The following is a 13,576-nucleotide window of genomic DNA, read 5'->3' on the forward strand; positions in this document are numbered from 1 at the left end:
ACATTCCATATGTTATCTTAATGTAGAGGAAGTAGATTTGGGCCCAAATAGAATGTTCAAGCATTGTTTTTGTTTTTATTGATGAAAGGGTCTATACTGCAAAATGTGAAATCTAAGGAAGAATAAGGCAGCATAATCTTTAATTAAGATATGTTCTTTGCCTGACATGACATTTCTTGGTTCGTCTTATGTTTGTTTCAAGCTGTTTTGTTCTTCTTGTAAGTAGAAATGTTCCTGTTCCTGTTCTTATTCATGCCATACACATTTATTTTATGACATTGCCTGAGATGCTTTTGTCAAGTCTGCAATGCTTTTTATAGATGATATTCTAGTATGCTCTGAAAACTTGATGATTGAAAACAGGTGGTGATGGGGTGAATGACACAGCAAGCAAACATGGATTTTGGTGGAGAGTACAGATTTATTTACAGTGAAAGAAAAAAGGAGTGACCTGGGCCCGGCAAACAAAAACCACTATGACTTAAGGAGGAGGGAGGTCTATAACATTATTATTCATAATTAAATAACAACAGCATTGCAATATAATAATTTAACAGACCGCACATAGCTAAAACCCCTGCACAAATTAATAACTTTCCCATGTCCCAATCAGGGAGTAAATTACCCAATTTCAGGGTGCCCCAGTTTCATGAGGGAAGTGAAAGTGTGTGTGTGTGAGGGTGTTTCTGTGTTTATGTGTGTAGGAGAAAAATAGTCAGTTTAATATTACGGGAAGGGTTAGGCAGGTTGGTGAAAAGGAGGGACTACCTTTTCACAACATGTAATTGTTTTATTTTACTTTGAAAATGTATTATTTTTACTGTCTGATTGATTTTGCTGCTTTTGTAACTTGTTTTTTTTTTTTTCTAAATAAAGATTATTATTGTATTGTTATCATAATCATTATCCTATAGAGCTGGCACGTACCTGAGAGATGTAAGAATAACAGTGGAGTAAAACCATTGCAAATGAACCCCAGAACTTTTAATGCAATTGCTCCCAGGACATCTTGTCTATAGTAAAGCTTAACCCCAAACCTGCACAGCTAAAGTCAAATAAAGAACTACCTACACTTGTGACAGCAACACATTCTTACCCTCTTACCCTCTCTCTCTCTCTCTCTCTCTCTCTCTCTCTCTCTCTCTCATTAACTGGCCACTCTAGTAAACAAAATAATATGTTCTTTATTCACTAACATAATCAGGAAAAAAAATCAACACACCCAACCCAAATCTCCATGTGCACTGATTGGACTGGTGTGAGGCTGGGTAGCCAAAGGCAAGCTTCCTGCCCTTCGTACACAGTTCCACTATAGCATCTGATTGGTTGATCATTCTTTTATCACGTTGCTTAGTGAAGGGGCCAACTCAAGCTGGCTTCTCTGCTCTGAAGATGGCAGAAGTGTAACCAGAGGCTTTCTAATAAAGAGACACAGCACTCAAAAAATCCTCCATAGAAATGCATGGGGTTAGTTTGTAACACCAATATGGCAGTTGTCTACGCACATCACACCCCTTCTGCGGTAAAACGTCAACATGTGAATACATTGAGCCAATCATGTGCTGTGTTGTAAATACATTGAGCCAATAATGTGATGTGTTGTGAAGACGTGCCAATCATGTGTTGTGATCTCACCGCTGGAGCAAGATTGGTGTCGTGAAGCCTTGCGCACGCGCATTTCTGTCGAAACGGATGCCCAATGAGTGCCCAAAAAGCGTTGCAATATGGCTGCTGAGTGGAGGGACTCATATATATAATAATGGCTAGATGTCTCATCCGCGCTGCTGGCCAATGGAGGTCGACGTCCGCACCTCGCGGCCATCTTGCCACAGTCAGCTCGTTAACTCATAACGTGTTTCAATGGTGCATAACTTGCTCAATTTTCTACTGATTTTCAAACGGTTTGGTTTGTTATAAACGTCAGAGATGAAGTTATGACACTGCATACTTATGAAAATTATAACTTCAAAATGTTCAAGCATCCAGATTATAGCTATGTTAATGTTTGTAAGAAACCAAACCGTTTAAATCCGTCAAGATTTCAGCGAGATAAGAGTATTTGTGTTCGTGCAGATCACTCACCTTACATCAGGTACCACAGAACCCACCAGATAGCTTGCCTGTGACAAGATGGCCGTGATGCCGTTAGAGACTCCACCATAAGACACATAGCCTTTATTGTATATCTATGGAGGGATGGCGCTGTTTCGCTAACTAAATGAGGGGGGAGATTTTAGCGCAACTAGTAGCGGACAGAACAGGGCCCTTGGCCTCTTGGAGAAAATGCCATTGCAATTTTCAGGGGATTAGTCCAACCTGTAGGGAGAATGCTTCCAATATTAAGGTGCAGTTGAAAATTACTGTTGCACCAATCTGGACATCTTGCCGTGCCAACATTGTGATAAAGGTTGCCTAAATGCCATGTATTTGCTGACAGCTTACTCATTTATTATGCGTTGTGTGTAGATTTGGACTTTTTATTCCACTTTGTTTAAACAGCGAAGAGGCCTCATTCATCTGTTTGGAACTGGCTGGTGAATGTGACACGCGTACGCCTGGCTAGATACACCATGGCCCTTGTGTGCATTTACGTAGGCTAATGGCGTGATTGCGGTTCATTTGGAGAGGCAGACTGTAGGTGAACACTTCCTTTGATTCCTTTAGGTCTGCCCTGCACTCAATAGCCTAGTTTGGAGTTTACTTACTTTGCCTTTTAGTTGGGTCATCTATGACAGTTCCGTGACCGTGGAGAGTGAAGGTTCGTTTCTCACTGGATTTATCATCTATAATGGTTAAAGAAAAAATTTAGCAGGGTGCTCCTTAAAAAAATGTGGGGAAATTTTGTGAGAGCCCTATATCCAAAATGGCTGCTGTCAGCCAAGCTGGAAATTAACTTTTTAACGGTTTTGCCCAGTGCGGCATAATACATGATTTCTGATTTCTTTTCAAGAAATTCATATATGATGTAGATATACTGATTTCACCTATTTTTGACCTTCAAATTCAAGATGGCCGCCAATTTTTGGCTCTTTAAATGTCAATTTTTCAAAATGTATTATGATTTATTTATTTATTAACTAAAAAGACCCTCCATCTGAATCTGTTGAATCTCCACACTGACTCCTCTCATCATCACTGCTACTCTCATCTGAGCAGTCATGAGGTGTGAGCTGCTAGGGTAGTGTGACACACTGGTCGACACTTTCCGTTCACTAGTTTCCAGCCGTGACCAATGGAAGAAGGATTCTCTTGCGGGTTGTAATGGAGCTGGCAATATGTAAGGTAGTTTGTCCTTCCCATATGAAGATTCAAAGAGTCATCATCAGGTGGGAGATGGATTGTACACTTATTCTTCAGTTTGTGCCATTTGGAAAATCTGGCCTGCACGCAGCTCACATCTGCACTCTCAGCATAAATGATAGAGGACAAATGCCTTCATATCCGCTCCGACTTCATGTTTTAATTCCAGACTCTCACCCACTCGTCCCAGGAGCTCTCTTGCCTCAGAATTGATCTTCACCTTCTCCAACACCTTCTTCTTCCAATGCCCATAGAACCCTGAGGTGTGGTCACTGCCAGTAATCGATGATATCTGCAACCTCTTCCTAGAGCATGGCACGGCATGCCTGTGTGTGTGTATGTGAGTGCGTATGTACATATGCCTGCATGTCTACTGTGCGTGTGTGTGTGTGTGCGTGCGTGTGTGTGAGTGTGTGCATGCCTGTTTGTGTGTGTCTGTGCTTGTGTGTGTGTGTGCATATTTTGAATTGCGGGGGGTACTGAGGGGTACCCCCAATGAATACCCAGTACCCCCCAAAGAGACAGATATTTTTTCTCAATATCAGAAAAATTATCATTACAGTTACAATACAAGTCAACTCCTATTTCCACTGTAGGAACATTTTAATGTAAAGCGATTTCAGACACCCCTATTGTGGACCGTCCTATTTTTAACCACCGTGCCGCTAGAAGCAACGGAGATAGAGAACGACTTCAACTTGTAGCACAACTCAAACCTGGCATATCTCCTATGCTCTTGTCTAGACCAGAGATTATGAATCTGTTTCTGAATTCTGTTGTGTACAGTCACTCTGAAAAATCAATCTTTGCAACCGGGGTACAGGACAGTTGTCTAAATATGTTCAAATATGCTCTACAGGAATTCAAAACTCTTTGACCACATTTGTAATCCTCCAGTTCTGACCACTGCATTCCTGCATGACAAGTTCAATGTCCTTTACCTCCAAACATCTCTTTGTCTCTCTGTTCTGTATGGCAGACCCCTGCATGGTAAAGAAAACATATCCAAAACCAAATATATGTTGCATCTTGTTCATGGATGTCTCATGTATTCCATTTGAAACTAATACAGCTAATAAGAAATCAATCATGTTCAGGTTTATTGAGAGCCTCACCTGTTTGAAGTCCCAGTGCATATTAAGGCCTGTTTTTTTGGCCTTCTTGCATTCATGTAGTTGTGGCAATTCTCCCGAGCCTGGATCCACCAGACAGCGGTTAGTTTGGTCCATGTTGGACTGGATTTCTCCAATGTATATCTTGCCACTTGAGTGATAGTAGCAAGCCTGCAGCAAGATATGCGTGAGATGGTGTTATAGGCCTCTCTTCATTGCATCTATATTAGCATATTAAAAAAATATACTGATCTGCACATACCTGAGAGGTGTAAGAATGACATTGGTATAAGATGGGGGTGTGTCCTGGAACAGGGCCTTGATCCACACATGCATCTGTGTTCATGTCATTCTGCAACTGACATCAGAGACAAAGGTGGTGACTCCTTCACAAAAGCCTTTCCAATAGTCTCTCTTTTAAAAATAAACTGTGTATGGTTGTATACATTATTACACAGTCTAAACATAGTGCAAAATCTGTGAACGTCAGTGCAAAAATCTACCTTTTAGAGTAAGAAGTGTAACATAATGCTTACATACAAAACTTACATTGCCATAGCCGAGAATGTTGAATGGCTTTAAGCTGGTATAGACATTGTCGAGGTACCACTGGAAAGGCTTGCACTTCAGTTTTTCCCTCAGCTTTTTTCTTTCAGACACATCACCAATATCTATACCATGGTTCTACAGTGAGACAGAAAATATACAGAGGGCAGCAAAACACTAAGTATATACATGTATTTCAATCAATCAATCAATCAATCAATCAGTTAAATGCATAGTATATTTTATTGATCAATTCCATTTTCAATTTCAAAAGATTCCATTTTGTATTTATTTATAAAAATAACTTTATTTGGTCATTCACATCATAGTATTTTTCCAGCCCTTATGTGTTTTGTTTCACCTGTAGAGGGAGCCTCCAGGCAATGTTGACATTGTGCTTGTAGTCGTCCAGCCACACCTCAGCCACCCGGAGAGCGTTTCTCTGCATCAAGTATTTCAGCTCTGGCATGTAAGGTTTATGCGCTCTCTCCAGGTGAGCAATCTTGGAACAGGGAATCACCTCAATGCTACCACCACACGACCACACCTGAAATCAGTCATTCCCATGAGATGAGTTCAGGGCCAACTCCTCAGCGTTCGCACAGTATTTTGTCTTTGTTGTCAGAGTAAATCATGTAATTATCTCCGTTTTTTCATTTGGCACCTGCTGAAACTTACTCTAAGTCCGAATTCAACATTTTCTCCGCCATACATTTTCATGCCTGGATCCAGAGCTCCAATCTCCCCAAAGAAAACACGATCTGCCACCAGTACCCCCATAATGGATGGACTCCTGTTAACACAATTTTGGAAGTTATGTAAAACCATTTTATACCATACCATAACACTTTAGTTTAAATAACACATGTTAGCCATTAATATAAAGTAATATGTGTATGTATTAGTGCTTAATAGGGTATGAGTTAAGTGTCATCCCTCATCACACATTTATTATATAATTATTCAGCTACTTCTTATTCTTAATCTTACTGAATAGATTAATCCTAATAAACAACTAGTTGGTCTTGATCTAAGGTTATTGAAATATAGTATGGATCAAAATAGACACTTTAGAGCCTTCTAATACATTGGCATGCTATATGCTACTATTCTGTCAATATAAGTCACATATTCATAATAAACACACATATTCTTAAACAATCAGAATACCTGTGTGAATTACTGGGGTATCGGACATTTTGAATTGAGACTTAATAAGATCAATTTGATCATTGAAAGCACTACACATTTATATGATTATGCTACATAATTTATGATGCATAAAAATGACTTAGACTGTTGGGGGGAGATGAGGGAGTGGGGTAACTGTTCCACATATGGCCGCCATGTTCCCTAAACCAAAGATCCTTAATATACTTCATCAACCGTCTCTGCCTAAACTAAAGTGTTATCTATGAGGTAACAGCTGGTTATTGAACCATGGAACCCTAGATGGAGGTACTTAATGCCTATTGTACTTGTGTCTGTTTTTGTTAGGTTAACAAGGTCAGAATTCTGGGTCATTGTAGGGAGCACACTGGATGTAAATGGTTGATAAAACAAGAACTCACTTTCCAGGAAGTGTCTCATCATTTCTGGCATACCACTGTGGGAGGAATGCCTCGTACTTGCACCACATTGCCCAGTCAAAGCCTTGGGCTGATGGCTTGTAGTTTGTCAACTTCAGATCATAGCAGCTCACTTTATCAAACACAGGTGATAGCACCACAGTGTGGTCTTCCTTGATTCGCGCCAGGAGCGGCTCTGCCCTAAGTACACAGGGGGGAAATATATAGATGCCGCTACAGAACACAAAGAAATAGGCCAGATACTTAGTGAATGGACCAACAATGCATCACAATTCAGTGAACTGATTATAAAATTGTTAGAAGAATGTCTCATAATGCACAACATAAGCGAGTACATGAACTCAGAAATGGACATCATCACATTTACAATGACATGAGTTTAGTTATGAGTAAATGTGGCCATGGCCATGTAGGAATAGCCTGGTCCTACCAGACTCTCGTACATTTCGTAATGTACTGAGAGTCTGGCCAGGTCCAACTTTTCGTCCAGCTCCATTGTATGTTCGCGGAGAACCACCTCCTCAGACTGTTTACGAGTGTTCGCAAACGTTTGGCAAAAACCTGTTTGCAAATGTTCGCCTGTGTTTACTAATTTGAACGCACCTCTGGTTAACCTACCAGCCCTTGTTGACCTCAATATGGGCATCCAAAATGGCAACCACATCACCACCGGCAACCTTCCACCCCGAAATTCTCGTCTGACTTAGGCCTAGCTGGCTGGAGTGCCTGACCTGTTTCACCAAGCCAGGCCTAGTCACATGAATGAGACTCACAAAGGCATTTAATGGCTCTTTCAGGTCACCTGTCAAGATATATGATTTTACAGTTACACATACTCCAAACTACATTAATCATACATAGCCATCAATCACACAATAATCATAGGGCAATATAGCAACTTTCAAGAGCATGTGTATACTGCACAGGCCAGGCTAAACACTGAGCCATTTTATTTGTGTTCCACATGAAACAGCTATTTGGCACATGAGAATTGGCATATCTGGATCCTAGATTGTGTCAAACTTGATATCATGACAAATAAGAGACAGCTTGAGAAACCAACCGTTGGAGCTGTGGTCATCCACCAGGATGATCTCTCTGAGGAGGTGGGCAGGGGTCCTGTTGATGATGCTGTAGATGGCTCTCTTGATTATGGACAGGGCCTCGTCAAGGTAGATCAGCACAACGCTAATGGTGGGCAGATCTTTTGGGTATTCCCGCTCCAAACACCTGGAACACAGTCGAAAACAGTTTGTTTTCTTACAGTTGTTAGTGCATGACTGAAAAAATAGCTGAATCCTTGCGCTGCTCACAACTGACCTATAATGTCGCGTTTCAGGTAGCTCCCTGTCCAATGGCAAACGGTTGCTCAGAAAGGTATTGTAGCCATATCTCTGAAACAACTCCTCAGCCTCCATCTGTTCTTCCTCGGTCAGAGCAGCATCCCAGTTTTTGAAAAGAGGTGAGTTTGGGTACTTTTTGACCCTCTTCTCCTCCTTCACTTCATCCACCCGTCTCTCCTCGCGTTTGTGGAGGGAACTGACTGAGATCACAACAGTTATCATTTTACTACACTGTTTCAAATGTTTAACCCTGTCAAACACGTTAGGCCATAACTTTGTATCAAATCAGTGAAAAATGCAATGGTCATGATGTTTGTTGACACACACACATGCAATGCAAGATGAGAGCAACCTTACTTTCCATTTTCCAATTACATGTCAAATACATTTACTACACAGAAATCCCACACATACTTGTAGGCCACAGAAATATCCATTGCATACAAATGTGTGCACTACAAAAACACTGCACACAAGAAGGATCAAAGTGGAAAAGGGTGTGTCAAATGTTCATTACATTTGGTGTATAAGTGATCTACAGTTAGGTGAATATTCAGTGTATGTAGTGAATGTACACTGTAAAAAGTAAAACGTGGCTATTGTTCATTTGATTAGTATTTTCTCACTACAGTAGCCTACAAATATTAGATTGTTTACTTCAATTATAATGATAATGAACCTATTGTACTAGTACCATTGTACTGTGACCATTGACCTGAAGAATAAGTTTAAACTGAATGGGTTTTAAATGTTGAGTCAATGTCGAATAGCTTTATCGATTACTTCAATTTCACATTGAGCCAATGATTTACTTTTTACAGCATGTACAGTATACACACACCATCTCATGTTCACATTTTCACACAGCCTTGTACTTGGCCAATGTACTGAAGAAAACAATGATTAGCTATCTGAGATAACACTCAGGGATGGGCAGTATTTATGTCATTTCTATATTATCTATATAAAAAATGGCTGCGTATTTTGTATCAAAATACTTTATAGGTGTGTATTTTTGTAGTTTAAAAATACTGCAAAATATTTTTGGTAAAACCAAAACTTTTGGTGATGTGATGACATCATAAAAGTGCAAAACAACAAATGTAGCCTCTGACTGCAGGCTTGTGATCAGAATACTGAGATCAGGAAGATGATCCAGTGCAAGATGAGTAAAGTGAGATAAGTAGAAAATTGAGCTCACGACTTCAAGAAAAATTCACCACTAACACTTATGCTAAAGCAAAAAGGAGCTTTTAAGCAGGCAGAATTCGATGCAAAAATGGTTTTATTGATGCTAGCAGCAATACCAACAGCAATAAACCGTGAGTGTATCTCGAGAAGGCACACTCGAACAATGGTTGAGCTCCCATACTTATACCCCTCCAAAATGCTGACACAACACTACCCCGAACCCACTATGGCATTATGAAAGGACGTTGATCGGTCTTATCTTTACAAGTCAGCAATATTGCTGCCAAGGGTACAACATTTTCACCTTCAGTTTACAGAAAGTTCAGGGGTGTACAGAGTGATCACAGGTCATACATCGTACATGGCTTAAATATTGTTCACTCTCCTACTGGATGTTATGAGTAGAGCTCACCCCTGTTTACACCTTATCTTGCAGCTGCAAGGCTGACTTTGGTTTTTTCAAACGGCCCATGCTAAGGCAGCATGAGACACAGTGTGACAAAAAGAGACAGAGTGCACATTCTGGTAGGGTGGCTTCATTATGTTTTTCATATTTTTCATTGGGGGCAGCCGTGGCCCACTGGTTAGCACTTGTAACCGGAGGGTTGCCGGTTCGAGCCCTGACCAGTGGGCCGCGGCTGAAGTGCCCTTGAGCAAGGCACCTAACCCCTCACTGTTCCCCGAGCGCCGCCGTTGTAGCAGGCAGCTCACTGCGCCGGGATTAGTGTGTGCTTCACCTCACTGTGTGTTCACTGTGTGCTGTTTGTGTTTCACTAATTCACAGATTGGGTTAAATGCAGAGACCAAATTTCCCTCACGGGATCAAAAAAGCATGGGCGTAGATTTAGGGTGGGACGCTAAGGACTAGTCCTAATCAAAATTTTAAGATGACAAAATTGTCCCCACCAATATTTTAGCGAACTTATTTGTGCTGCTGATCATTCCGACAGCCAGCACGACAGTACTAGAAACGTCATTTGATTGGCTGAAAAACCGAGGGGGAGGGGGAAGGGTTATCTGACACGCACGCTACACGCATGGAGAGTGCTAATGCACAGGCTACTTTGCACTGGCAGTCAAGCGAGCAGGTGTGTCAACGACAACGGTAAGTTACCAGGGCTGTCTGCCAATACATACCCCATAAAAGGTCAAAGTAAAACATTTTGATATTCCCTTTGCCCTTCGGCATGTACATGTTTGCCCCTTTTTGTGGTTTGTAGATCAGCTATGCCACCCAAGAAGAAGAAAGGGGACATACAAAGCTTTTTCATTATGCAGGCTAAGTAGGCAAACTAGCCATACAAACTGGCAACTGGTGACCAGGCTTTCAAATTCGGATTTTACTGTGTAAAATAACATTAGCTGTTAGGATCACCCAGGATATTGTCACAGCTAAACCTAGCTTCTGTAATCTTTCAACCAATGTTAGGAGTCATGTTGAATAGGCTATGTGCCGCACGGACAGTCGCATAGGCTATAGCACAGAATAGAAGTCATGGGTTGCATCTTGCAGTGTATTTGTGAATGTAGCCTGCACAGTGCAAAGAAATAAAAGATAAACTAGGTGCATTTCCATAGAAATGAACATTGCGAGACACCAGATATTCCTTCTATGATCTCATCCCATAAAGCTTTTCTTTGAATTTTTGAGTTTTTTGAACATTTATTTGATCTAATGACATCGCAAACATGATGAATTGAATCCACATATCCTTGCACTTGCGAAAACTATTTTTCATTAGCCTAAAACAATGAGGTCGCAAAAACAATGACTTCAGACTTGACTTGCGACTCCACTCAAAAGACTTCAGACTTGACTCGTCGGACTCGAGCTTCGAGACTCCTGAACAAGCTGTATTTCATGAAATTATTGTTTTTTTTAATCTAAATGTATTCATTTATTTCTATTTTATTTTATTGCTATATACAGAATACTTTGGAAAACGTATAACGAGCGGCATGGCCCCTTTGCCATAATGTGCAACGTAATCAATAGGCCAAAATTGAAATTGTGTATCTGTGCCGAATTTCGTAATTCAAGTCCAGTGCAGAACTGAATAAGAAAATCATAACGCTATGTATCTTGAAGTTCCAGTATGTGAGAAACTTGATGTGCCTTAATATCTCCAACCTCAAGTATGCAGCTAATAAGGAAATATAATTGTTATTTAATTAAACAAGGTGAACTTCTCCCCACTGTGGAATGCAGATAAGGATGCTACAAGAAAGGGAATTCAAACACACTCAACACCTTACCATCTATTGATGTCCTTATGTAAAGTTGCACAGGTAAACTTGCTCATCTTTACTTGCGTACGACTTCACACCAGTGCTTCAGGGCAGCCGTGGCCTACTGGTTAGCTCTTCGGACTTGTAACCGGAGGGTTGCCGGTTTGAACCCCGACCAGTAGGCATGGCTGAAGTGCCCTTGAGCAAGGCACCTAACCCCTCACTGCTCCCCAAGCGCCACTGTTGTTGCAGGCAGCTCACTGCGCCGGGATTAGTATGTGCTGTACCTCACTGTGTGTTCACTGTGTGCTGAGTGTGTTTCACGGATTGGGATAAATGCAGAGACCAAATTTCCCTCACGGGATCAAAAGAGTATATACAGTATACTTATACTTATATACTTACTTATACTTCAGACCAGAGCTGATGCTTCAGCAATAGCCGTCACTGAAAAGCTGTGAGTGTCGTTGAACACAGCTGTTCTCACATTAGCTGATTGCGATAAACATAAACCATTGTTGCCTAATTACCAATTATTCATTACACCTGTGTGTAGTATCTACTTTTTTAGTGTTTTTCACATATAGTATTTCGCAGTATTTTTAAAAGACAAAAATACACACCAATAAAGTATTTTGATACAAAATACAGAGCCATTTCCTTCAACCCAATAAAATACAAATGACAAAATATTTTGTATTTGAAATACATATTACATGTTTCAGTAATACTACCCATCCCTGAGAACAGGCAGATTACATCTTTATAGTTGGCCATATGATGACATACTTAGGTTAATACTGTATTTCACCAGTTAGGGCACCAAAATGGCCAGCAGCGGCACTATGTAGCCTATCTTGACATGTCTTTAAGGCTACGTTTATACGTTTTTTATTCGCGTTTAGACGAGCATTCTCAGGGGGAAATCTTTGTTTATATGAAGACGCAAGAGTATGTGATATTCGATTGGATATGCATTCCAGACTGCTGGGTGGTGGTGTGATAGAACCCCCGGTGCGTCCACACGCAGACATTCTAATTTGACAGTTTAGCCAGAGAGGTAATCAAGGATCTTTGGTTTAGCCGTTTAGACGGAGACGCAACCCGGGTCGTCTTCAAAACTCTACACTCTGGAAGGAGTCTTCAGATTTTTGCGGCTTCAAGCCCCGATGGCGGGGTCGCCGTGTAAACGAAAGGCACTTATGATAAAATATTTTGTCGTCTTCCTTCTCAATCGTTCTTGTATAAACGGCCCCTAAGTTTTGGGTTATACAATATACAGGTAGTGGGCTCTCTGTTGATTTTAATGAGTAGACCTAAGCCTAAAGTTACAGCATTTCTATCACAATTGACCAGACTTCTACTGCTTTTCGGTCTGCTTTTAACAAAATTCTGGCTATGATTGTTCCTTGTATTGCATCATGAGCCATCACTGCGCCTATTGCATTCTACTGTTGTTAGCCTTAAGCCTAGCTCATTCATTATGTTATACCACATCGCCGTCCATTAGAAGTGCAATGAGCTGCATTGAGCATAATAAACTGCATTTAGAATTCCAAATCTATATTTCTAGATATTTTGGTAAAAGTAATACAATAGTAGTGTAATGCCTTACAATTCAGATACAGTAATATTATAATGTAACAAATTACTTTGAAATGACAGTAAAGAGTAATACATAATACATTACGATTTTGAAGTAACTTGCCCAACACTGATGACAACCATCACTTTCTATGTGTGTGTATGTGTGTGTGTGGAGGGTCAATCAAATTCTATGATTGCCACTGATGTGAATGATCTCACAAATCACACAAACCAAAGCAAATTTTAAAAAATCGTAAAAGTATCGAAATCGAGATTCTTCACTTAGTATTGGTATTGAAACAATAATGTTGGTATTGTTGTGTTGGGGATGTGTCCCCACCGAAGCTGAGACTAAACCTACGCCCTTGGAAGTTCCCCATTACCTGTGAAAAATGCCCATCTGCATTCATGTAATGACAACAGTCAGTAGCCCACTATAACTCCTTCTCGTACTGTTTGGTCTTTATTGTCTTACAGATCAAGTAAAATCGTACAGTTTGCCCTCTAAGCCCAACGTGTAATCATTTTGTTGTGCAGTAAAATGTCTCATACAGCATCAAACAACTAAGAATTTTTAGCCGACTGGTCACCTGATAAAGTTTTACGCTGTAGCCCAAGTCAATGACAGATAACGTGAGGACGACCACATAGGCTACAAATAATTTCGGTAGAGTTTGCA

The 13,576-nt window shown here is 40.5% G+C and overlaps 1 protein-coding gene across 2 annotated transcripts in view; it reads right to left on the reverse strand.

Moving 5' to 3' along the window:
- Positions 1 to 3,884: 3,884 nt before the first annotated feature.
- The window catches only part of LOC125310913 (probable polypeptide N-acetylgalactosaminyltransferase 8), a 44,094-nt gene continuing 34,402 nt past the window's right edge, over positions 3,885 to 13,576 (reverse strand). For both annotated transcript variants that reach the window (XM_048268703.1, XM_048268704.1), the window contains exons 2-11: positions 7,868 to 8,090; positions 7,611 to 7,777; positions 7,166 to 7,349; positions 6,530 to 6,727; positions 5,637 to 5,751; positions 5,320 to 5,505; positions 4,962 to 5,096; positions 4,675 to 4,770; positions 4,416 to 4,583; positions 3,885 to 4,283 (exon numbers count right to left, since the gene is read on the reverse strand). In XM_048268703.1, coding sequence (XP_048124660.1) covers positions 4,164 to 4,283; positions 4,416 to 4,583; positions 4,675 to 4,770; positions 4,962 to 5,096; positions 5,320 to 5,505; positions 5,637 to 5,751; positions 6,530 to 6,727; positions 7,166 to 7,349; positions 7,611 to 7,777; positions 7,868 to 8,090 — 1,592 coding nt within the window. In that variant the 3' untranslated portion in view covers positions 3,885 to 4,163. The remainder of the gene's footprint in view (positions 4,284 to 4,415; positions 4,584 to 4,674; positions 4,771 to 4,961; positions 5,097 to 5,319; positions 5,506 to 5,636; positions 5,752 to 6,529; positions 6,728 to 7,165; positions 7,350 to 7,610; positions 7,778 to 7,867; positions 8,091 to 13,576) is intronic.

The sequence above is a fragment of the Alosa alosa genome, chromosome 17 (genome assembly GCF_017589495.1).
Source record: "Alosa alosa isolate M-15738 ecotype Scorff River chromosome 17, AALO_Geno_1.1, whole genome shotgun sequence".
Taxonomy (NCBI): Eukaryota; Metazoa; Chordata; class Actinopteri; order Clupeiformes; family Clupeidae; genus Alosa; species Alosa alosa.